The sequence below is a fragment of the Mastomys coucha genome, unplaced genomic scaffold (genome assembly GCF_008632895.1).
Source record: "Mastomys coucha isolate ucsf_1 unplaced genomic scaffold, UCSF_Mcou_1 pScaffold23, whole genome shotgun sequence".
NCBI lineage: Eukaryota > Metazoa > Chordata > Mammalia > Rodentia > Muridae > Mastomys > Mastomys coucha.
In genome coordinates, this window is record NW_022196906.1 from 70,701,000 (window position 1) to 70,727,111 (window position 26,112).

General features: G+C 36.1%; 1 protein-coding gene across 3 annotated transcripts in view; it reads left to right on the forward strand.

Moving 5' to 3' along the window:
- Nucleotides 1-26,112, forward strand: part of Hmgcll1 (3-hydroxymethyl-3-methylglutaryl-CoA lyase like 1) — a 127,402-nt gene that overhangs the window by 45,898 nt on the left and 55,392 nt on the right. For 2 of the 3 annotated variants that reach the window (XM_031343694.1, XM_031343695.1), the window contains exons 2-5: nucleotides 497-577; nucleotides 779-886; nucleotides 17,072-17,167; nucleotides 18,936-19,084. In XM_031343694.1, coding sequence (XP_031199554.1) covers nucleotides 497-577; nucleotides 779-886; nucleotides 17,072-17,167; nucleotides 18,936-19,084 — 434 coding nt within the window. The remainder of the gene's footprint in view (nucleotides 1-496; nucleotides 578-778; nucleotides 887-17,071; nucleotides 17,168-18,935; nucleotides 19,085-26,112) is intronic. The other variant, XM_031343696.1, reaches the window with a different exon arrangement.

Here is a 26,112-nt window from a genome sequence, read left to right on the forward strand (position 1 = left end):
CACCACCACCACCATCACCACCACCACCACCACCACCATCACCACCACCATCACCACCACCATCACCATCACCATCACCACTACCACTACCACCACCCATAGCTAAGTATGGTTCTTCATAGCAACAGCCAACTCCTGGTACCAATTACTGTATTAGATGCCTTTCTATTGCTGCAGCAAAACACAATATCCAAGGCATATTATAGATATTTACATGGGAAATAGTCCACCATGATGCACAATAGCAAGCAACGGGAGTTAGGGCACGCCCTGAGTCAAAGAGAACAAACTGAATGTAAAATGAGACTGAGAGTTTCAGCCTTTAGTAATATGCTTCCTCCAACAAGGCTGTGTCACTCAAAATTCCCAAAATTGCACTGCAAGTCAGGACCAAGTGTTTGAATAGCCAAGTCCACAAGGGACATTCTCATTCAAACCACTGCAGTGAGGCAATCCAAGTCATCTCTTTTTTCTTGTACTCATACTTGCATTTCAGGATGCATCCCAGTTATCTGGACTCCCTGAATATGTGAAAATAGTAGAAGTTGGCCCGAGGGATGGATTGCAGAATGAAAAGGTAGGTTTAACTTGCCTTTACATAGTGAATTCCTTAGCATTTTAACAGCACAAAGTTTTATTTATTAAGCAGTATTTGTGGTAATTACTTTTTGGCATTTTAAATCATAGTGTATTTGCTTTCAATTGGGAAGAAATATTTTATGCTTTAGTAGTTTTTATACAATTCATTTATATAATATGTTTTATGATTTCTTTTTAGGTTATAGTTCCTACAGATATCAAAATTGAGTTCATCAATCAACTTTCCCAAACTGGCTTGTCTGTAATAGAAGTAACCAGCTTTGTGTCACCCAGATGGATACCACAGGTATTCAAATCTATAGTTAACATGTTTAAGTTTAGTGAGCCCTGTGAGGTTTTATATATATATATATATATATATATATATATATGTATATATGCAAATTATATAATTTCCATATATTATAAACTAGTAGTTTATATTCTGATAGGATTTGGAAAACCTTTGATATATGAATTGAAGTTCTCTAAGACAATATAATTTTAAGCTATTTAAAAACAATAACCTATAATCATATGCTAATATGTAAACATAGGATCCAAAAATAACAAGTACAGGTTAAAGCTCTTAAATAGCAACTTTGAGACCTGCCTTGAATTCACCATTTATGGCTGACATTTCGACTAACTTGAGAATCTTCAAGTGTATTAGAATTTCACATTAGCACATGAGCAATGTATAGGTAATTCTTCATTTGTTTCATCTATCATTCATATTTGCAGTCATGTAATGTATGAGACACACAAAAGAGGAAGTAAGTCATTTACAGTCATCTCATTAAAAATGCAAAGGTTCTATAGCATTGTCCACAATTTCAGACACTGAACCTAACTTCTCAATCTGAGACTGGATTAGTCTTTGAGGCCTAGTTTGTAATTAGTCTTTGCCATGTCCTTCATTTCATTGTTTACTTCTGAGTCCGTCCCCATGTTCACATTATCCTCTGCTCTCTTTAGCCAGCTGATTTCATATTAATTATTTTTTTCTGCTGTTTTAGTGCCTGCTGAAGTTCAATTCCCTTGACACTCCGCTTTTGTTGCTCTTCCCTGCCAAACTCTTCCCCTTCCCTGTGTCTCTCACACCAACAGTCGCTCCACTGAGGAAGAAAATACTTGTTTTTCTGATAAACTTCAATAGACTTGACACTGACATCAGAATCTATGTCATCAGATTCAAATCCAGGCTCACTACTACCACACACTGCTTTATGCTGCGAGTTTATCTGTTCCCCTCAGAATCCTGTGCTTGATTCTCCAAGGGGTTGCTCTATATACCTAATCAGTTGCTGTCTTGGTTAGTTAGGGTTGCAGTAATGGAAGACGAAGCAGATTCAGATGTCGGAGGTCTATCTACTGGTTCTAGAGTCTGGAAAAATCTGAAATCAGGATGCTGACAGATCTGTGAAGCCTTGACTTCTAGTTTCACATCTCCGTCTTTACACTGTATCCTCATATGACAGCCAGAAGAGTAAGGGAGAAAACCATTTCCGGTCTTCTCTTACATGCTTATTAGCCCATTGCTGGGGTCTTTTGTGATGATGTAGGTATTGTTTAGAGCACGCCATTCCAACCCAAGTACTAAGGGAGGCTACTTAAATATACAGTCCATAGAGGGGGAAAAGCTCATAAAATGTCTCTGTGGCTGGTAAGATGGCCAGTGGGTAAGGGAACTTGGCACCAAGCCTGACAATCTGAGTTCAATCACCAGAATCCACATAGTGAAAGAGAGAACTAACTCCTGCACGTGATAGCATACCCATACCTACGTATGTGTGCACAGCCACACCCAACCACACTCCCACACAAAACAAACATACACACAAATGTGCAAGAGGTTAATCTCCTTTATATTCTATACCTGTTTTCCCCTTTCAATTCCACAGATGTGTTACCAACCTACAAACCTACAAGATATTACAGTTCATTACATGGAATATGTAAGCACCATTCCCCCTTCCTTATATATCTTACTTATAGCAACTAAAATAGGTTTCCAGGAATATAGAAACACATTCTAACTCTTTAAAAATTCCCTTCTCACTGAAAAAGCCTGGAAAACTCACACATAAGTCTTTGTATATGTGACTCCAGTTTTCCTAGTCACCTTGAGCTCTATTAATATAATTAATTCACTTTGTGGAACTCCTGCTAACCTGAACCGATTCTTGTTCCTATTTTTCTAGCATTTAGACATGGGTACTATCATACAAGGCACTTTACGCACACATTTGCTTAGTTACCTCTCAATGTCTGTATTTTCCGGCAGTTCTAACTGTATGATATGAAATGGCAAAAAATCCAAGGCCTTTAGGCTGGGGTGCATTTGACGTAATGGAAAACATCATGTGGTTATTAATCATAGTCTCTTTACTAAGTTTCTCTAATTTCTTGTCAGATAGTGGTTTTTCTTCAAGTCACTGTTGCTACCTGTAATAATAAACTATTTATATATTCATAAATCTTCTCTGATCATTTGCTATTTGTACCATACGTGTTATGAAGATAATGTCTGTCTCTTTAATTCATTGTCCTCAGTGCTTGGGTCGTAGCAGTTAAGTATACAGTAAAATCACTGTGAAATAAATAGTGAATCAGTCAGCTCGAAAGAATGACCACGCATTATTTTTAATCATCTTGTGTAGGTAAGCTACCCTGCATTTTATCCATACATCTGTTATCATATAAGTAAGTATACAGATATCTTCCTTAGGAAAACATTTGCTTGAGATAAATATGTTTTCCTGGTGATTTTGTGAAGCAACAATATTTCACCAGCTTTCATTGATTTTACAGGCTACAAGAAATCTTCATCATGTTTACGAATTGAAGAAGTTGTTCTGTTTACAGATCATTTCATGCTCTTTTACGTATTCAGTTACATCCGGGAAGAGATAGGGCACACTGACGTAGTAATAAAATTAGGACAGTGTAGTGGTTATTATGGTTCTGGGGGTTTGCTATACCCTTTTGTTACCTCTAAATATTTATTAGGGGTTTTTACTCTACTTCAGATCATTTAGTCCCCAAGTAAAAGACACAGAGGCCATTAGATTTGTAATAAACTTTAAAACACCACATCTCGGCAGATATCAGTCCTCTAAGCTATCTTGTCTGCTTGCACAGCCAAAATCTTCACAAATTTGGGAACCTGTTCCATTTGCACTGTTCCTGCTTCATCAGGCCAGCCCTCATGGCCACATGCTTATGATGCATGCTACCCCATAGCAACTTCCTTCTTCCTCCTCTCTTCCTCCTCATGGTCCTTCCCTGATACCCCAAGCCCAGGAACTGCAGCTTCACCTACTTCTCTTCTGCTCAGCCCAGGCTGTAGGCATCTGCGGTGGTTTGAATATGTTTGGCTCATAAGGAGTGGCACTGTTATGAGGTGTGGCTTTGTTGGAGGGAATGTGTCACTGTGGGGGTGGGCTGTGGAGTCCTCCTATGCTCAGGCTCTGACCATTGTGAAAGAGCTTTATCCTAGCTGCTCGAGGATGCCAGTTTCTCCTGGTTGCCTTTGTTGAATCAAGATGCAGATCTCTCAGCTTCTTCTCTTGCACCATTTCTGCTTGGATGCTGCCAGTTTTTCTGCTATGATGATAATGTACCAAAGCTCTGAAACTAAATGCCGGCCCCAATTAATGTTTGTGTTTATAAGTGTTGCCTTGGTATGGTGTCTTTTCATAGCAATGGAAACCCTAACTGAAGCAGAATCTTTATTAACCAGTCAGGGATAAATTGGCAAGGTTTACACAACAAAAGCTGGTGTGCATGAGAATTTGCTCTTCCTGAGGCAAGCAGATCTTGGGATACAATATTTAGCATTTGAATACATAGCAGTACCAGACCAACCCTAACAGGAGAGTGCATAGGCCTTGTTAATATTAATAATAAGTTATAACCAATTTTTCACTTCAGATACTAAATCATGATATCAAAATTCTATAATTTCCCAGTGATTTAAAAAGTTTCATACAAAATATTCTTCTCCTAGTAAGATGATGCCTATGACTTCATGCTACTACTATTATATAATAATAAAAATTGATTTATAGACTATCCTTCAGACCCACAGAGACATCTGAAAGACTGAGAATAGAGCAATCTCTAAAAGGCCACACTTACTCTCTTGTAGATAATGACAAGAAAATATGACAAAAGAAAATGAAAGAAAGTTTCCCTATAAGAAGGAACTGGATCATGCCTCCTGGCCTTGCTTAAAGAAATGCATATGATGGGAATATAAAATGACAGAATTTATTCTGCATGTGGTCCCAAGTTGAATCTGGGATTAGCCTACTGAAAATTAATGAGCCCATTTTAAATCCAAAGTAATATTAAATAAGTTGACTGAACTGCTTCACATTGCTCCCGAGGACTTCTGTGATGAGGAGAGAGAGTTCTAGACTCGTGCCCTTATCCACAGTGTGCCTTGCTTTTGAGTAAGTGATTTAACCTCTCTGAACCTTAGGAAGCCTTGCACACACACCTACAGCACAGGATGTTGTGGGTACCCACAAAAGGTCAGTCAAATCAATGGCCCCTGTGTGTGCACGATCACAGGGCTTACCTCCTGACTAGTGTTCAATAATGTTTTCCATCATGACATTTATTAGTGTGTGCTTGCTTTAAACCTCATCTGGTTACAGAAGAAAGTGAATTGAATAAATAACATAGCCACAAAAGAGCAGTGTGCCTGAATCAAAGACAAATATTACAAACTTCATCTTTCAAAGTCACAGTAGCCTTGCTTTACCTTATACTACACATGGAGTGTTTCTCCTAAGGCAGCCTTATGGAGATATATACATATATTAATATATATACATATATATATATGTATATATATATATATGGAATTTGGGCTTCTTTGCATGGGTGGTTTAGATTTCACTACACTTACATTTGAAAACTTCCTCTAAATTCTTTCATTCTCATTGTAGAAGAACATCGTGCAATACAGACCTTTAAAATACTGTCTGGGATTAGCATTCTATAATTTTGGTATAGCAACTGCTTATGTGTTGTCTGAAGTGATTTCTGTTTCCAAAGACAATGTATGAGGTCTTGTTGGCTTTCTGTAAGTCCTGTGCTTCTCTGGAGCTGACTCTGCATCAGACGCAGGTCATGGGAATAATCCTCCAGTTAATGTTTAGATTGCTGCTTCTTCACTTATTTCTTTTTTTAGCATTTTAAAGCTCTTTTACAGTTTCCCTCCCCTTGTTTTGTTTGGCAGGAGCTGTCTTACTCAAATAGCTTAAAGAAAAGGTCTGCAGTAGCAGGGTGCCATATAAAACAGGATCCTACACCTATAATTTAAAAGATCACAGATGATAAAATGCCTGCCATTAAGAAATACATGTTCTTTATAACTTATCTGGAAAAAGATTTCCTTAGAGTGACATGTAATATAAGAATATTTGAAATTAGTCCAGGTAGCCCCTCGCTTAGATGGAACACACAATAGCATGAGAAAGAAAACACATTAAAAACAGATTTCCTGCACATTTGGAATGTGCCTGTTAATAGTAAGCTATTTAAATTATTGTGACTATCACAATTTCTAAAGTGAACTAAATTTTTGTGTTAGATATTAACTTATTCTTTTGATTTGTAAGTGTTTTCATTCACATGAATGCTACTTTGTTTGAAAATAAAAATAAATTAAGCATGTAACACTATATATAGCAAACGCAATGGGTCAGTTATACATGTTACACTATATATATATCAAACGCAATGGGTCAGTTATACATATTACTTGTCCAGATGAAGCTTTTACCTATTGCAACACATGGATAAGAAGTTGCCCCAAAAGCATAGAAGTGAGTTTTCTTTACAAGAGTAGAAAAATGTACATAAAAGATTGTAACATTCTATTTTTACAAGTCTCTCTAACACCTAAAAGTAGGGTCAAGGTACACTTCAATCGGGAGCCCTCTGATGCCTGTCCCATATGCTCATTCTACTGTGGAGGACAAATCATTCTTTATTGAAATGGAAATACATTTACTAGATTGACAAATCAGGTTTAAGTTTGTATTCATGAAATGTAAGAGGCCACATCTTCTGCATCTGGTCTGCCTTAGCCATTATGTTCTTTATAAAGAGTGTAGATGGTAAGATGGTAGGGAGAAAGTAATTTGGTAGAGTAGAGAGAGAAAGAGGGGGGAGAAAAAGAAGGAGAAGGAGAAGGAGAGGGAGAGGAAGAGGGAGAGAAAGGGAGTATTAGGGCACCTCCAAATTGCTGGCTTATGAGACATGATTGTGTCCAGACAACAGCAAGTATCTCAGGATGAGTCCAATGAGAGGATGTCCACTCTGCTTATGGTCTACATTACATAGCCTGTGTCATTTCACAAAATGTGTCTCGGCCAAGTTGACTGAGGCCATATTTCCTATTTGCTGGTGTTACCTTATTACCCAGGAGTCCTTGGTATTAGCCAGAAATCCCTGGTGTTACCCAGAAGCATAGACTGACAGAGTCTAGGGAAGAAGCATTGAACCCAAGGTCTTCGCAAAGGGCCATTGCATGAATCACACATTTCTGTGCCTCCATGTTAACTATGAACACATTTTGGTGTCCATGTTGCTAGATGCTGACTTGGAAGTCAATGCCTCATTGTGACCTGTGACTCACTGTCATTATCATAGTCGGTACCTGCAGCTTCATCATGTATTTTTGTAACAGAGATAGATCTATTTAATGAATTCAAACAGCTTTAGGAACCAAACATTTCAGTCATCAAGAATAACCATATTGAAATAGCCTGATTTTTTTTCTCTTCTAAACTGGCACTCCTGCTATAACACATTAATCATCCTTTCTAGAAAAATATTGACATGAAGAGATCAAACGGTATATTTTCCTTAGAAGCAGGATCTAAATGATGATATCGTTTTTGCTTATTAATTTACACGACTGTTTTGGTTTTCATACATGTCAAATACATCCGTGTTGTCAGTATTTGTCCTCTGGGTAGGAGTGACTGATAATTGATATAATGTAAATGATATTACATGGTTATTGAAATTAAATGGGAGAAACTGTGCTATGTGAATTCTAGTGAACTTAATGCCTATTTCCTGGTGTTATAGGTACAACAGTAGCCCTTCATAAAAACAATGGATGCCTTTTGTTCTCACATTCTCAGGTTTAATGCATAAGCCACAGACTCCATAGACTGTTTTAATGGGTTGAATGCGTTTTCTTTCACTGAATGTGTACACTGTGCCATATATTTTATGTGTGCAAATGTTTCTGCATGCACGTACTTATAGATGTATAAATTATCACTTATCCCTGGCAACTGAATCAAACACATTTCCATTGTGTGCATAAGAAATATTCCATAAGTTTAGTGACTTAAAATTTGGTTTTGCTTGTGTCTTTGAAGCATAAACAATTCAGTTAAGACTCGATTAGACACTCCAGAGACTTATTAGGGATTAGTAGTAAGATGGAGTGGATGGTTACAGCAGAACTCAGGAGCGCAAGTAGTTTTAGGCTATAAGGACTGGCTGGGCACTACTTATTTCTAATGGTTCTCAGAACTCTCTATGAGGTTCTCCTCAGTGTGGTCTTTCTAGACATTTAAGATGATGTTCAGTGGTCCAGAAGTGGTATGCTTTTTATAGTCAAGCCTTGTAATTTATATAGCATGGATTTGGCAAGCCTATTAGCTGAGACAGTTACAAAGTCCACCAGGTGTCAAAGAAGAAAGAAAGACACCACTTTTTCTTTTTGAAGTGTAGCTTTATGAGAAAGGACCTCTCATTGGGACCATAATTTTTCAAATGTCATAGTTTTATTTTAAAAAACTGATCTAGAAATAATTTAAGTGTTTGCTTTATTGTAGTAGTAATTAAAAAAATAAATGCAGCTGACAGAGCAACAAAGTCTCCAATCTTAAAACCCCTAAATATAAAAGAACCCCTACTTTAGCCCTGGCATGGTAAATACTGGCTCTTAATACTCACCTCAATGTAGCACGTTTCCTCTATAAAATTGTTTTGTCTAAAATACAACTCAGGTGGCTGTGAGAGCAAAGCATGTTGTTTCATGTACTTGCAAAATGAGAAAGCAAGTCTCTGCCTTCACAGTCCATCTATTGCTCGCTCTGACCTGCTTCAGTTAAGGCAGACACTAGGGAGAATCTGTTGAAGGCACATCATACGCTTGGCCTTCATCACCACATCTATTGTGCAGGACTCCAACCCTTCCCTATTGGGTCTGAACACATAGTCCAAGCTAGAGAGGAGAGAGTGAAGGCTGGGAATCAGTCATTTGAGAATCACTTTGTGAAGGGTCCAGTGTAGAATAGGACATGCCCAGCATGGCCTCGTTTAACACTATTACCACAGAACCTTTTATTTTTCAAGGGAAGAGAATGAGAGTAAAGCTTCTTTTCACAACTGAAGCCAGTATACCCCCAAAATGAAAAGCAGTAGTTTAGTGTCATTTCATAAGCACAAAATCTGTTTATCACAATTTGTTATGTTAAAATGTTTATCTAAATATGAAGTTTTTCCTATTGAATGAAAAGACCATATTATGAATACTATGATAGCTACTGTGTTATTTAGCATGAATTTCATTTCTATCCCACACCACTGTTACTTCTGTATCAATGGACATTAGCACATCTTTTTCAAGAGTGATGATATAAATTACTATATTCCTCTATCAGAAGTGGCAAGGGATGTGCAATCCTCTGTGTGTGTGTGTGTGTGTGTGTGTGTGTGTGTGTGTATGTTTGTGTTCTGAACCACTGATTAACTTATACTGTCATACAGGGCAAACAGCTGCTTGCAACCTATTCAAAAGCTTCAAAACTCCTTTGTTTTTCTCAGAAAGATGGGAAAATATAGACAAAAATTAGACAGAGTTGTCATAGTATGTACTATTTTTCTGCCCTTGAGCTTGGTTACAATTAATCTTCAATAAACTGTTGGTAACATTTTATTATCTTACACAGTATTAAATAGTAATTTCTTGTCTACAATGTACTTTTACTGCTATGTCACAGGAAAAGCAGAGCAGACAGCATCCTAGCAATGTCATTATTTAGATTTTAAGTTTTTAAGCAGAAGGTATCATCCATTGTGGTTTAGCTACTTCTTCCCTTTCCTCTAGAATGTATTCCATTGAAAAATTTATGTGCTCTGCTTTTCAGTAATCTAACTAATTAATTTGATTGGTTACCTTTCCATTAACAAGTTATATTTGCCTTTTATGTGTTTATAAACACATAAAAACAACCAGGATGAAATATTATAAATGAAACATTGTATCTTACCCTATATTCAATTTTATTGAATTGGTTATCTTTATCAAAATTTTTGTGTTTAGCCATGAAGAATAGAAATAAACTTTAAAAAACATTTTAGTGACAATTTAAAGACCCTGCTGTATCCAATTGAAAGCATTTTCAAATTCTTTGACAGTTCCATACATGTGTTTAAAGAACCTTAATAATTTCACCCTCTCCCAGTGGAATGCTTATGCTTCTCAACACATTCTTCCCTGTTTCCATGCAGCGGCAGTTATCTTAACATTTGCCTTTCTCCAATTATCCTTTATGTGTCGACATCTTAGATGTCTGTACATATTATGTAAAAGACAAAAACCAACTAGATTGTTTACTTTAAAAATTTTCCTCTTGGGTTACTCTATTTTGATGATTGGCCTCCATTGAAAAGTCTACAGGTGAGCCATTTACTTTCAGTGAGCTGTGGGAGACACAAATTGTAGTCAAGAGATCTGGCCAAAAGGAACTTGGGCACTTCTGGTTACTGTAGTAGATTCAGAATAATTGAGATGATTGTGATGAAATTTTCTTAGAGTAACAATGTTCTGTGAGAGCTATGGATTTAAGGGTTTTTATTGTTAATGCAGAGTATATTTTTTTGGAAAATGATATTAACCTAATAACTGTCCTAGACAAATTCAAATTTGATTGAAAAAGACTATAGGTTATGGTTACATGTTATTTGAAATTCAAATATGTTGAAGTAAATTGATGCTAACCATACTCCAGCATTAATACTACTTATCTTAGGTTGATCCAACTTATATTTTATCTGCATATGGTACCTAGAAAGCAAGGTATGGCCCAGTAGTCTAAATATAAGTGTACACACACACACACACACACACACACACACACACACACACACACACAGCCCTTCTCTGTGTCCTCCAGGCTCCCTGTACTTTGGGAATTCCATTATGTCCGTTGTTTAACTTGTATTTTCTGATGAAAAATCCGAGACTCAATTTTTACTCATTTCTGGTATGATTTGGCAAGACATTTTCATTTCTCTCTGTGTTGGAAGCTTTCCACTTATTCATTCTCCCACTCAATGCTTTTATTTTTTTTTTCTGTATTAAAAACTATATAGAGCTCTTTGTTAGACTCAAAACTGAATAACAGTGTAGGCACAACTCTGTAATTATAATGTTAAGGTGGATGGAGGTGGGATACAGTAGCTTGGAAAATGAATAACAACACACAAAGGAATTTAAAAATCAGATGAGTATCTATAAATGAATTACAACCTGGTAGAATCACATAACGAGCATATGCTGAGTGGTTTGCCGTTGGGATGGAAGTTCTGTCTTCATTGTTTACTAAAACAAAAATCTCCAGCATCCACATTATATCCAAGCTTCAAGCTTACAACAACAGCAACACTTTCTATGGTAATGAGACCTTGCTTTTGTCATAGCCCTTTCTCCTTGATAATGTCTGACTGACAGTTAGTTATTAACCTAGTAACCTAGACTTACCCTCTCCGCTGTAGCTCTCCACAGTGCTGTAGGTTTAAAACATGAAGAATACAAAACTCTATTAACAAAACATACTGAAAGCAATTTGTTCCACTATTTTAAAAGTTGCTAATGCTTCCATGAAGGGAAATTACAACAGTGGCAACAGTATTATGATATACAAAAGCATAATACATGAAAGACAATACAATTGCACAGGCACAGGAGGAAAATTATACTGGGAGCTTTGAGACTTTTTGCCCCTACTTTAGAATGATGCTCAGAACATGATATTTTTAATATCAAAAGAGCAAATAGGTAGTTACAAAGGCATTGACCCTAATAAAAAAAATAACTAATGTATAATTGCTGTGTTTATCTTCCTGAACTGGGAAATGTTATGGATAAAGGAGACTTTCATTTCTTCCCTTCAAGGCGTTAGTGTTACAGTTTTAAACCCACAAATCCATTCCTGTAGGTGATGTTTATCTTGTAATATAAAAATGAATATTTGTAGACATCATGAATTATGATTAGCATCTCTTGTTTTCACAAGGATAGAGGAGGGGAAGTTGTGGTGGGAGATTTTGAGACACGTGGACATTCCATCCGACAGAGGGCACTAAAAAGGTCCATCACATACAGAGGTAAAGTCGAACAAGGAAGGACAGGAAATTATACACCAGACCAAATTAGTTTTAAGGCTTCTGGACTTAAGTTTTGTGAATATGGTGTCAGACAGTTTTAGCTTTGGCAGCCAAGCAGGGTATTGGGTAGAAAAAAAAAAAGGATATTCAATTTTCCAGAGATTTCCTGTGTTTATTATTGTAAGACTGTGATTTATTAAGAGTGTCTTACTTCTTCAAGCAGACCAAGATTTCCTCTGTGCTACCGAGGCTAAGATAGATGAGGTTTGTGCTAGGCGTCTATGAATGGGACATGGTTATAGGACCCGGGCTGTAGTATATTCAGAGCTGCCTACAGCACTCTCACCCAGGATTGTCAGGAAGCACTCGAGTCTCATTTTTTTCCCCATTACCAAGTTTCCAAATGTTACCTTTAAGAGGAATTACTGCTCATATTGAGTTTTGAGTTATAGGGTCTGAAACCACATCATTTATGTTTTTGCACTAATCGATGGCAGGTGTTGAAGAAATTGCATGTTCTCTTATCTGTCTGTCTTTCTCACTGTACCCCTGCACGCAGAAAATAACACTGGCAGACCTGGCCAGAGGAGACTCTCAACAATAATGTCTAGCACTATTTACTTTCAGTTCAATAAGATTTGAATATTGTTCTGGGTTGATGGTGAGCAAAAGTAAATGCTTCAAGATGCCAGTGGGTAGAGAGAAAGAGCAGTTACATGTTCATACGTATGAGTCTGCTTCCTGGAAAAAAATAAGACAGTACGTGAGAGAAATAAGAAGTAAATATATCTAGAGATGCTATAGACAAAATAAAAATAAATAACACCCACTGGTAGGAGCTTCCTTCTTGAATATATGAAACTGGAGGACCTTCTTCCACACACACACACACACACACACACACACACACACACACACACACACACACACTATATATATATATTTATAAATGAAGAATACAAAACTCTATTAACAAAACATATTGAAAAAATATATATTTATAAATATATACATATTTATATCTATATATTTATAAATGTATAGATAAATATATATATTTATCCATTTCTCCTCTATCCATAACATTTCCCAGTTCATATGTGTGTGTGTATATATATATACATATATATATGTATGTATATATATATACATATATATGATTCTGTTTAGGTAGGGAAACAAATGTTAGTTTTTAAATGATAAAAAATAACTCATTAAGTTTACAGAAATGTAAACTTTAAAACTATGACAAGCATCTGTAAATTATGTATGATAATATTTTTAGAACTCAGATGAATGTCGGAGACCACTTCATAAAACATTTTTCTTCAGTATTTGACTATGAATTAATTATTGGTTTGCATGTCAATACTTTTTTTTAGTGCCACAATATTTTCTCAGTGCCAGAAGTTGCTATGCAGTTTTTTTGGAGGAGAAGAATCATCAAATCTAGCTCTACTACACTACTGAACTGCCTGGATAGATAAGGGTACTGATATCTTGCCACAGTGACACGAATGTTTTGGGGATTATCAATTCCTCCTTGGTGGATATGAGGCCTACTCTATGGGAAAGAATGCATGTCCAGTACTGTAGGCCCAGCATGCTACAGTATTGGTATGCCTGGCAAGATATGATAATTAATACAATAGGGACATGAATGTTTTGGGGATAAATTATATGTTTACAATTTAAAAATACATTTATATATGGTTTATTATAGCTTCATGGTCACTTGTTGTCTGTACTTTGGTTGTGGTTTTCTATAATGATCTCTATATGATGCAAGTAGACATATCTTTGATAAGGAGTGATACCAACTCTTATCTGTGGGCATAAGGACACATATTTAGAATGTAGTTAGGAATTACACTGATTTAGTAAAGTGGCATTTGGAGATACTCCTCCAAGATCCATAGCCTCACTAGCCTCACACATATGGCTTGGTTTCCAGTACCAGGCATGTGTTCACTCTTGTTGAGCTGGCCTTAAGTCAAGTCAGAGGGCTGTTCATTACTCCCAAAGTATGTGTACCGGCGCTATACCCTTAGGGATATCATTCCATGTTCATTGTTGTTTTAGTTCATGAGCACCATAGCTGGGTAGGACTATTGCTTGCTCTCCTCCCTTGAAATCTTCCATGGAGCCTTCTGGTACCATAGAAGCTAATCCTCAGGAAGGATGCTTTCCTGTATGACCCCAATTTGAATCCTGATTCAAAGATTCAGTGTTGTCGGAAATAGGGACTTACCTTCAACCCCTGGGAGGCAACCAATGGCAACAGCAATATCCTATAATGTTTTGGGGGAGATTCTTGGAAAACTTTGACCTAAAACCCTAAAGGGAGATTCTTATAGCTTGTTCAAGATTTTTGCTATGTATTGTCCTTGGTTCTTGGGAAGAGCATTATCGGATCACATAGGAAAATATTTATGTAAACCATATATGTATAAGTGGACTTATGTTTTTATGTTATATTATATATAGTATATGTATTATATGTGTATATATGTATATCTGTATTGTATATATACTATATTATACTATAAATATATATGTAATTACATATATATAATATGCCATAATATCTTTTTAAAGCATCTTTACTATTAATATATTTTTAAGGCTATGAAATACTAGGGATTGTTTTTCTGTAAAATACATCTTTTATGTAAGTTTTCGTAATTTTTCTTTGTGAGTCTTTGCCAAGTGTTGTATCTTTATAGCAGAGATTATTTACAACTCACTGGATTCTCAGACTTGCATGAGAGTTGCCTCCCATCTCTATGGACTGACTTTAATACATCCCTGCAGTTCAGTTGTAATTCTGCATTTATGGAAATTTTCTCTCTATTTGAACACCCTCTTTCTGTGTTTCTATGTTGCCTTCAAGATAAATTAATAGTTTTTGACTAATAGTTTTTGACATCTCAGAGAGTATGGTCCCCACTTTCTCTAACATTCTTAGCATAATGTCAAATGGCCACTTTCACTGATACCCCACATACATACTCTTTATAGACCATATCCATATTCATTGTTCTTTTACTCCTATGTAATGAGTTATTTGAGCTGTTGTGGTATGAGAGATATGGTTTGATATATATACATATATATATATATACACATATACATATATATACATATATGTATGTGTATGTATATGTATACATTATATGTATATATGTATATATATACATATATATATGTATATATATATGTTGTCTACACTAAGTCTGTGCATTGGGACTTTGACTAGGACATGACGGGGACATTGTCTTTATTCCATGCTGTCTAGGATCACAATCATATGACTGAACTCTATTGGCTAAAGTCACCTGAAGGCTACTTTATTCACAGATATAAGAAGTGACCCTAGTTATTGGTTTAGTCCCTCTATTCATCTTTGTGTATGTTCTACATGAGGGGCTGCCTCTTTATGTGGCCATTGTATAGGTGGTTTTGGGATTTCCCCTTCCATATCAGATGATTTCTTCATAGTGTCTTTCCCTAAAGGGGAAAGGTTAGTACTTTTTTATAACCTAGTTTCAGAAACCACATAAAAAACTTGCCACTATAAAGTATTGTTCAGAACATTCCCAGCTTTTCTAGCTTCAAGGGAATGAATATAATCTACATCTTCATCAATAGGGGAGAGAACTTGGAAATATCATCATGGCTGATCTTTATAAAAACTATAATACATCACATTCAAGCCCCTAGCAAATGGTCTGTATGTTTAAACTTTTCTGTACTGTCATACCAATGTTATTTTTCATTCTGAAATCTTATATGGTTTTTTGAAGAGTGGCCCCATAGGTTCATATGTTTGAATGCCTAGTGGGTGGCACTATTTGAAAGGATTCGGAGGTATGGCCTTCTTGGAAGAAGTGTGCTACTAGGGATGGACATTGAGGCTTGGGTGTGTGCACATAAACCAAAAGTTTTATTTTGTTGATTTGATTTTATTAATTAAAAACAATATGTAATCATGATAAAAAATAAGGTGAGTAGAGGATTAATAATTCCTTTCTTCTACTGACATTTGAGGGCAGTAGTTTAGGTTTGGTGTCTGTTTAACACAGCTTTTTCCATGCTCATCTGGTGTACTTTCCATTCCTTATGAATTCGTTATCTTGATACACATTTTATACAATAGTATAAAGTATATTTTAGTTGTATATGCTTCATTTAGTTCTTAATATGGACAGTCTATTATGTGCATTACAGATTTTTATTTCAAAACTTGACAGAACACATAGCCCACTCTGCAGCCCACAGGGAAAACAATGAAGAGGGTTGTCTACATCAAGTATCCCAGAAGCACCCACACCTTTAAATATGTAGTCCTCATTATAATACATACTAATTTTATATTTGATCTTAGTATTAAATTATTGTGTTAAATTAAGTTTTGACTTTATAAGATTTGCCATTTTAATCCAAATTTAAAATACATTTTTTTGATAGTGTGGTTTAATTGTGTTCCAAGGACTGTTTATTTAGTTCTTCATATATAAGAACAGATAACAATAATATGATGATACTACATAAAACATTTTAACCATTACTACCTGTAATATGTATGTTATCCCAATAACATTGGTTATTGGTCCCAGACTTATTAAATTATTTTAATGGTGTCATACAATTTATATGTTCTTAAATAATATAAAATTTTGTGCACTGAAAAGTTAAGCATAAAGTTTTGTGTGACCATAAAATAATTATGTTTTGCCTTTCAAATTCTCCATACTATTATGAGTGCCTGATGCTTAGATTACCAAATGACTACAAGACAATGACACGAATCCTGTTTCTCTGTACTCACCCACTTAGTCAGATCCTGCTCTGTGAATTAGTAAGGTCATACCTTGTTGCAATCCATTTATGACAGTAAGAACTACTCTTCCTTATCTACATGTGAACACTTCTTATGTCAGACATTAATTTATAGCATATGTTTTATGTGTAACAATAATTTACACAGAAGGCCAATCATGTATCTGATGTCTTGCTCATTTCTGTGCTTACATATGACTATTATGTGTTTAAGATGGCTGACCATGCTGAAGTGATGCGAGGCATTCATCAGTATCCAGGAGTTCGCTATCCTGTCCTTATACCTAATCTTCAGGGTTTGCAGCATGCTGTAAGTGTAAAATTTTCTCCGTAATTGTCTTAATTTTTTTGAAGATCTGTAAATGTTAAAATACTGTGATGTGTAATCCACTAGTCTTCATATGTAATTAATCTGTGTATAAGCTAATATGGACACATAGAGGTCAAGACCTGCCAGCTTTTTGTTTCTGTGGACTCTTAGACTAAAACTAATCATTGCCACTGTATCTGCTTGCAATGACTTTTTTCTTTACCCCTCTCCTGATTTACTTCTTGTGATTCTATGTGGTTTGGGGATTTATTTGATTTAGGTAAGAGTTTTAATGACTACACACACAAGAAGAATCACATTACTTTTATGTAAAAATGTAATGTACTGTATTGCCTTTACATATGTTTGTTGCAAAATTGTAACAGTATATATTCCTTATGTCAGTACGTATTTAGATTCTGCATTTGGTACTCTGCTGCATGAAGTTGAGGGTGTAAGAGTCTGTTCAGTATATTACCTGTTCATGTATGTACTGCTAGAGACATTTATCTTTCATTTGACTTGATACAATTTTATGGCATTATAAAATAGAATAATATTGCTGCTGCAATCAAGACTTCCCAAAGAACTGAAGAACTTGGAGAGAATATTTGGGGTATGTCTTAACAGTAGTTTAACAATAGAATAAATGTTGGCTTGGGAGTTCTGTGGGTTTGTAATCAAAACATGGCTCACTAACTGAGTATCTGTCTGAGACTGAATGGCAAACAAATTTGTTGTGCTGCATTCATAAAAAAAGTCCAATATTAGTTGCAGGGGTTTTCAGATTACAAAAAATGCAGGCAATGTCCTAATATTAATGGCAAAGTATAAGTATTTAATGAAGTAGAAAACTTATTTTAGAGGATTCATATTCACATTTGAACAGAGGAACAAGAAAGTTGAAGTTACATTAGAAGTAATGTATCTTCTAAATGTTGAAAGAAAGATATATTATGTTTTCCTTCTTAAGGCATTCACAGGCAATCAGAAAGGAGAACATATAAAACCTAGGCAAACAGCATGTGAGACAGTAACAGGAAGGCTTACAGATGCATCTTAGAGATCTCGAGGGCTTGACAATTGCAAACGTATTACTACAGATGCTGGGTGCTATAAACACAAGAAAAGGAAGAAGGGGACAGGTGGAGTTGATCCAGTTATTATTTTAGAGTTAAAGACTAGCCTGCACCTTAGTCACAATAAGCATATAGCTTTGGGAGTCAGGATATAAAGCTGTAGCAGCTACTTAGGAACTATAATTCCTATTAGAGGGAGGCAAAAGCTAGTTGATACTACAACTTAGATTTGGAGACAAAATCTAAGTGATAATTGGGAAGACATTCTCTGTTGGATTATAGGAAGAAAAAAGAACCAGAAATAGTTTTTCTCTCTTTCAATAATATTTGGTTTCAAAATCATGTTCTCTATAAAAATACAGGCTTTAGTGGAGCACACATCTTTTTACATAATTATGGTTAAAGTGTTTTGAGGATAACATGATGAAAGAAAGACAGAATTAACTGGATCGTCATCACTATGTTTTATGAGTCTTAAGAACATTGTAGTTTGTGAAATTTTCTTGTCACCATAAAATACTTCTCTATTTCAAAACACCGTGAGTAGCAAAATGAAAAGAAGCTGGCTTTAAATTTTAAGGCTACTGTGAACCGAGGCATGCTTTAGAGCTGTCTGTCTTCTCGTCTTCTGCAGTCATTCACAAGACTCTAAAACTTGTTAGCTTTAGGCTACAAACTGTATCTTTCAGGTTGCTGCCGGAGCCACAGAGATAGCAGTTTTTGGTGCTGCTTCAGAATCTTTCAGCAAGAAGAATATTAACTGCTCCATTGAAGAAAGTATGGGAAGGTTTGAGGAGGTCATCAGCTCTGCAAGACACATGGACATCCCAGTGCGAGGGTACTCATGAAATCCAACATGAATTTATTTGTATCTATTTTTTGAGTTTACTTATAGGCCACCTTGGTAGTTTTTTTAAAACATATATATCATATACATGTTATGATCTATATCATAGCTTTTGGACCATATTTGTTTATATTAATCACCAAAATCATTATATCTCATTAATAATTATTACTATGTTTCTAGCCCATGGAATATGTAACCTGAGGGATACTAGGGGATCTAGCATATGAATCTGATATTAACACTCAGCTACCCAGATGTAATCATCTGCTGCATAAGACCCACATGTGTCTGTAAACTGGAGATGCTTCTGCAAATGCAGGTGTATCTGAGATACTGAAATGCCACTCTTTGGCATTCCATAAAGAAACTGCATTGCTTTGGTTCTACATCATTAGCTCTCATTACAGGAGTTCCCATTAAGGGAAACAGAGGAGGAAATAATGTCAGATCAAAAACTCAGTTTTCTCTTTCAGGAGTTTACATGGTTGCCTAAATCAAAATATCATGTACTGTCATTTCTGAATTCACTGTCTTGGGGCTCTTGCAATAGAGCCATGTGCAAACTATTAGAAAACAGAGTAGCAGAGGGCAGAGACAGGAAGATATGGAGGCCATTATAGTGATGGAATTGAAGGATGGAGGAAAATCTGCATTTGTTTTTGCTTGTTTTCTAGATCAGCAGTTGCAGCATAGATTCTGAATTGTTCCTTTATACTGACAAACATTCCCGAAGTAAGACAGTAGCTTTTTTTCTAAGAATTATAAAAGTATTCAGATACAATGAACATAAAATTCATGCTGGGAATGGCTTTAGCTGTACCTTATAATTCTCTTAGTTGATGTGAACAAAGTCCATAGAGGCAGAACGATTCAACAGTTAATAAGAGAGAGGATTGGCTTAGTGATTCCCAGAACTGCAAATTTAAAAATAATGATAATAGAAAAGATGCTTGGCTTTGGGCCAGGACTTACAATGATTGGAATTAACTCTAGGCCATTTAAAGAACAACCAGACTTGGACTCCACTATACTATGTGTTTTCATTTGAATTTTATCTTCCCAAATTTCTACTATAGAGGCTTTTTTCAAATATTGAATCATCTTTATGGCTTATTAGATGTTTTTCACATGAATAACTTGGAAAAAAATAAAGACAAGATAATCTTTCACATTATTGTGTATCCACCATCACAAAATAATAGTATGCTTATTTTAAGGCCAAATTATATAATCAAAATGTAAAAGAGAGATGTTCTATAAACTTTCAAATTAAAAATTCGAAGTAATTTTGTCTTTCTTAACTCTAAAAAAGGGAATATGAACACCTTAGTCTATTTCAAAATGTGAAGAATATTTAGACCAGTGGTTCTCAATCTGTGATTTGTGATCCTTTGGGGGTCAATGTCATTTTCACAGGAGTTGCATATCAGATATCCTGCATATCAGATATTTTCATTATGATTCATAACAACAGCAAAGTTATAGTTATGAAATAACAATGAAAATAACAATGACTGGGGTCAACACAACATGAAGAACTGTATTAAAATGTCACAGTATCAGGAAGGTTGAGAACCACTGATTTAGAGAAAATTTATTCTCACTGGATAGTTAAGGAAACTCACCATGAAATCAAATTGCTGTATTACCATGGATATTTTATTAAGGTTTGCAATATAAACAAATACAGGCTACACAATATTTTTCTTCTTCTTCTTCTTCTTCTTCTTCTTCTTCTTCTTCTTCTTCTTCTTCTTCTTCTTCTTCTTCTTCTTCTTCTTCTTCTTTTTCCTCTTCTTCTTCTCCTCCTCCTCCTCCTTCTCTTCCTCCTTGGTTTCAATTTGTAGTCTTCTGGATGTTTCAGAGGACTATTCATTTCTGGAAATATAAATTTTAACATGTGTATTCCTCAATTGAGTACTTGAATCTGTTTTCTTCCCTAATTTTTCCTTGAATTTAAATACAATTTTATTTTTATGTATTGTTTTTCTATTTTATTCATGCTTTGAGAATTACACACACACACACACACACACACACACACACACACACACACACACTGAATTTAGATCATATCACTCACCCTTTTCTTTCCAAATCCCCTTACCTCTTCACCTCTGTATGCCTTTCCCAACTCCATGTCCTCTTTCTATAGTGCACTGTTGTGTGCTTATAAAAGTGCATTATAAAATGAAAATTTCAGAGGCTCCACTTTTCAAGCACGAAGCATGAAATACTTGTATATGGCCAGCATGATGTGGATTGCCATTTTACCTCTATGCCTGACTTAAGGCCTGGAGTATAGTTTTCCCTTTTTACTAGAAGCCTAAGTTAATTTTCTATTTTTTTGGGGGGTTGGTTTTTGTTTTTTTTTGAGACAGGGTTTTTTTTTTTTTGTGTAGCCCTGGCTGTCCTGGAACTCACTCTGTATCCCAGGCTGGCCTCAAACTCAGAAATCCACCTGCCTCTGCCTCCCAAGTGCTGGGATTAAAGGCATGCACCACCACTTCCTGGCTAATTTTCTACTTTTAAAAGACTACAAAATGCAATAATATATATATATATATATATATATATATATATATATATATATATGTGAGCAGCATCTGTTACATTTCTTCTCAGCATTCCAGAAAAAGTGAAAATGAAATAAAGAATTAGGCAAATTATTAATTAAATTAATATAAAAAATAGATTTTATTTAGGTACAGAAAACAAAGACAAGTATGAGACATAATGTTTTATTTCAGCAATAGTTTGTTTATATGAAGTGACTAATATTTACTGCTAGTTAGAAGGAGGTGAGACCAGCCATAATGAGTGTGGTCTTTATTTATGTTTTACCTATCAACCAAAGCCATTCTAAACCAAGTCCTGTTTTGCTTCCCAAATAAAGTGCATCAACAGATAATTGTGATCGATTTCTTTAGTAATGACACTCCCTGTAAAGACATTCTTCCACTGTACAACTGTTTTTCAACTGGTTTCTCTGTTCCGTTGAGCTTGCAGCCCTCAGAACAGCAAACTTCCTAACCTCCAAAAGGAAGGACCGTCTCCCTTAACTTTTACTTGAAGGAATGATTAATAGCCCAACACATTTCTTCAAAACATTCAGCCTTCAACGTGAATTAGCCAAACCATCTATTTAAATCATGCTGCAGAGTTTGTGTGTCCTGTCCTTGGTGCCTGAGGCCAGATGCCATAGGGATTATTGTCCTGACCTTGAAGGTGAGGGCAGTCTTATTTCTAATGACAATGAGTCTATATATTCAGAGCTCTGCTGTCAGAGGCACAGTGAGTTGCGGGCCGTGCGCTCCCAACTGACTACCAATGGTTTCCACTGGACAGTCTCCCTTGGAGGAACTCTCTTGTGCTATCTTCTTATTAGCAGAAGCTGCTTATAAAGTCACTTATTAACTTCTACCATTAAACACAAGTCTAGATTTTGGGCTGCAAGAAAATGTCAAATAACTGGCTACCAAAATGCGGTACATAAAACTAAAACACAGACATCTGCTAAGCTACTTTTCATATGTATGTGTTCACTTAGAGGTTTGTACCTTCCTGTAAGTATATGTAACCTAACATCAGTGCAAAACAGGTGGCTGAGGCTGGATGACATTCACTTTATCTATTACACTGACTTATTTTTCTTGGATTTTGGATACAAGGTCTTGTTATAAAGCTCTGTCTCTCCTAAGCTGTCCAGGCTGACCTCAAGCTGTGTCATTCCTCCTAGCTCAGCCCACCTCCTGTGATTATAGGAATGTGCTACCGCACTTTGGTTTTTGCTTAGAACTTTTATTTCCTTTTTTCCCCTTTTATTGAAAATAGATTTTTTTTCATGTAATATGTCCTGATTATGGTTTCCCCTTTCTCCAGTCCTCCCAGTCCCTCCACATCTTCCCTTTATCCGGATACACCCCCACCTATGTTCTGTCTCTTATTAGAAAACAGACAGGCTTTTGGAGTATAATAAAATAAAATAAAATAAAGTAAAATAAAATAAAATAAAATAAAATGATAAAACAGAAACTTGCACATTGAAATAGGAAAAAAACAGAAGGAAAAGAACCCATGAAAAGGTGGACACACACTCAGGAATTTCATAAAAGCATTAAACCGGAAGCCATAGTGTATACCCAAAGCTACAGTGTATATACTCTGTTCTGGGCCTGTGCACGTTGCCTCGATCTCTGTGAGTTCATATGTGCACGGATCATGTTCAATTAGAGGGTCCTTGTTTTTTTTTTTTGGTGTCCACCATCCCTTCTGGCTTTTACATTCCTTTTTGCATTCTCTTCTGCAAGGCTCTCTGAGCCCTGAGGGGAGGGATGTGATGGAGACATCCTATTTAGGACTACGTAGTCCCAAGTCTCTCACTCTGTGAAATGTCTAGTTGTGTATTTGCTCCCATCTGCTTCAGAGGAAAGCTTCTCTGGTGATGGCTGAATGAACCACTGATCTATGTGTACAAAAGAATGTCACTAGGAGTCATTTTATCGCTACGTTCTTTTAGTAGGAGAGTAGTATTTGATTTTACTCTAGGTTCCTAGGCTTTCTAGTTCCAGGTTCTTGGTCACCCAGGCAGAGTCTGCTGTGGGTTCTGTCTCATGTACTGGGCCTTAAAAGTCAAGTCAGATACTGGTGATTATTCGCATACACTTTGTGCCATTGCCACCTTGGAAGGTCCTTAGTGAGAGATGGGTGAAATACACATGTAGTTAGGCTTCAGGAAAAAAATGGGTAGTCATGGCCTAATGATGAGCTGAATAGTCATGAGAAGCTTGTTTTGATCAATTTGAAGTTATTGTTGTTTATTGGCATTATTTTCCTTATTTAGCACATTTTAAAGGAAATATGCAACTGGCCACCTTATATATTATATTTGTCACATCTCAGTGTTGTGGTTTAGAACAAATATCAGTTTCGCATATCACTTGAATCATTGCATGTGGACTAAAATTTCTCTTTGTTTTACAACTTCTTTGCTATGCCATTTTCTTCTCATATATCTTGGTCACATTTGAACAAATTATCTAAAATGTTACATAAAGGATAGAAACTGGAAGAGCAAGCCAAATTTCCAATAAATTGGACTTGACTTCTTCCTTGTCTTTGTACTGTGTGATGGGCTTGTTAAACAGCTTATCTATTTCATTTCTCAAGTGTAAGTTTTATTCACATTAATAGCCCCCAATAGGGTTACATCTAAAAAACATTATATACTAGCCCACTTAGTGTGTACCTTTTTTATTTCAAAGTCTTAGAAATTTCAGTCCAAGTTTTCTTTTTTCTTTTCTCTTTTCTTTTTGAATGATTTGCACTAGTTCACAATCTTTTTTATTGGTTGTTTTATTTGTTTATATTTCAAATGTTATCCCCCTTCCTGGTTTCCCTTCTGCAAGCTCCTTATCCCATCTCTCCTCCCCCTGCTCTATGAGGGTGCTCCCCTACCCACTCATCATTTCCCTAGCATCACCCTATGCTGGGGGATCAAGCCTCCTCAGGACCAAGGGCCTCTCCTCCCATTGATACCAGATAAGGCCATCCTCTGCTTACATCTGCAGCTGGAGCCATGGTCCCTCTTCAGCTGGTGGTTTAGTCCCTGTGAGCTCTGGGGTGGGGGTCCTGTTAGTTGATATTATTGTTCTTCCTAAGGGGTTACAATTTCCTTTAGCTCCTTCAGTCCTTCCCCTAACTCTTCCCTTGAGGTCCCAGTGCTCAGTCTGATGGTTGGCTATGAACATCTCCATCTGTATTGGTCAGGCTCTGTTAGAGCCTCTCGGAGAACTGCTATACTAGGCTCCTGTCAGCAAGCGCTTCTTGGCATCCACAATAGTGTCTGGGTTTGGAGTCTGCAGATGGGATGGATCTCTAGGTGGGGCAGTCTCTGAATGGCCTTTCCTTCAGTCTCTGCTCCACTCACTGTCCCTGCATTCCCGTTTGACAGGAACAAATTCTGGGTTAAAATTTTGAGATGGGTTGGTAGACCCATCCCTCACTCTTGAGTTTTCTAATGAATCACAGCTTAAATTCATCAAGCACATCAATATGTTCTCTTTTACCTCCAACCTTCCCTTTATGAAACTTTGTGAAACTAGATTTCTGTAAAACAAATTTGATTTTTCAGGACCTTTCCTAAATTTTTTTAGTAACCAAAACTAGTTTTGAATCATCTCAAAGTCCAACCTCCTTTGTAAATATAGTACTCACTAATTGTCTAGAATCTTTCTTATCCCAGTCACAGAATTGCACTACCAGCTTCCCCTTCTACCACTCCTCTCTCCCCATATGAATTTCCTTACTCTTGACCACTAAGCAGGTGATGATCTGTTTGTTTATTTATTTATTTATTTATTTTCTTATCTTCTATCTATCTATCTATCTATCTATCTATCTATCTACCTACCTACCTACCTACCTACCTACCTACCTACCTACCTATTTATTTGTTTTTTTGAGACAAATTTTTCCCTGTGGCCCTATTTGTTCTGTAACTCACTATGTAGACCATGTTGGCCTCAAACTCACAGAGATCACCCTGACTCTGTCTCCTGAATGCTGGGATAAAAGCCTTGCACCATTACCACCTGGCTCAATGAAGTGGGATCGGAGATAAACTTCAAATAATTTCAATAGATTTGTCAAAAGCTTGATAATTTGTTATGGAAAAGAATCACCATCTTTAAATTGAAATGAAATAAAATACAAATAAATGTGTGGAGAGAAACTTTACTTTTGCATGCCAGCTCTATATAATTCTAAAGACTTGGTTACTTAAACATTGAATTTATAACTGTCTAAATAAAAATGTACATTTCACTAGTGCTGTGAGTGCTATAGTACATTGGTTCTCAGCCTTCCTAATGCTGCAATTCTTTAATACAATTCCTCATGTTGTAGTGACCCCAAACCACAAAATTATTTTTGTTACTACTTCATAACTGTAATTTTGCTATTGTTATGAATTGTAATATAACTATTTGATATGCTGGATAGTCTCAGATGAAACT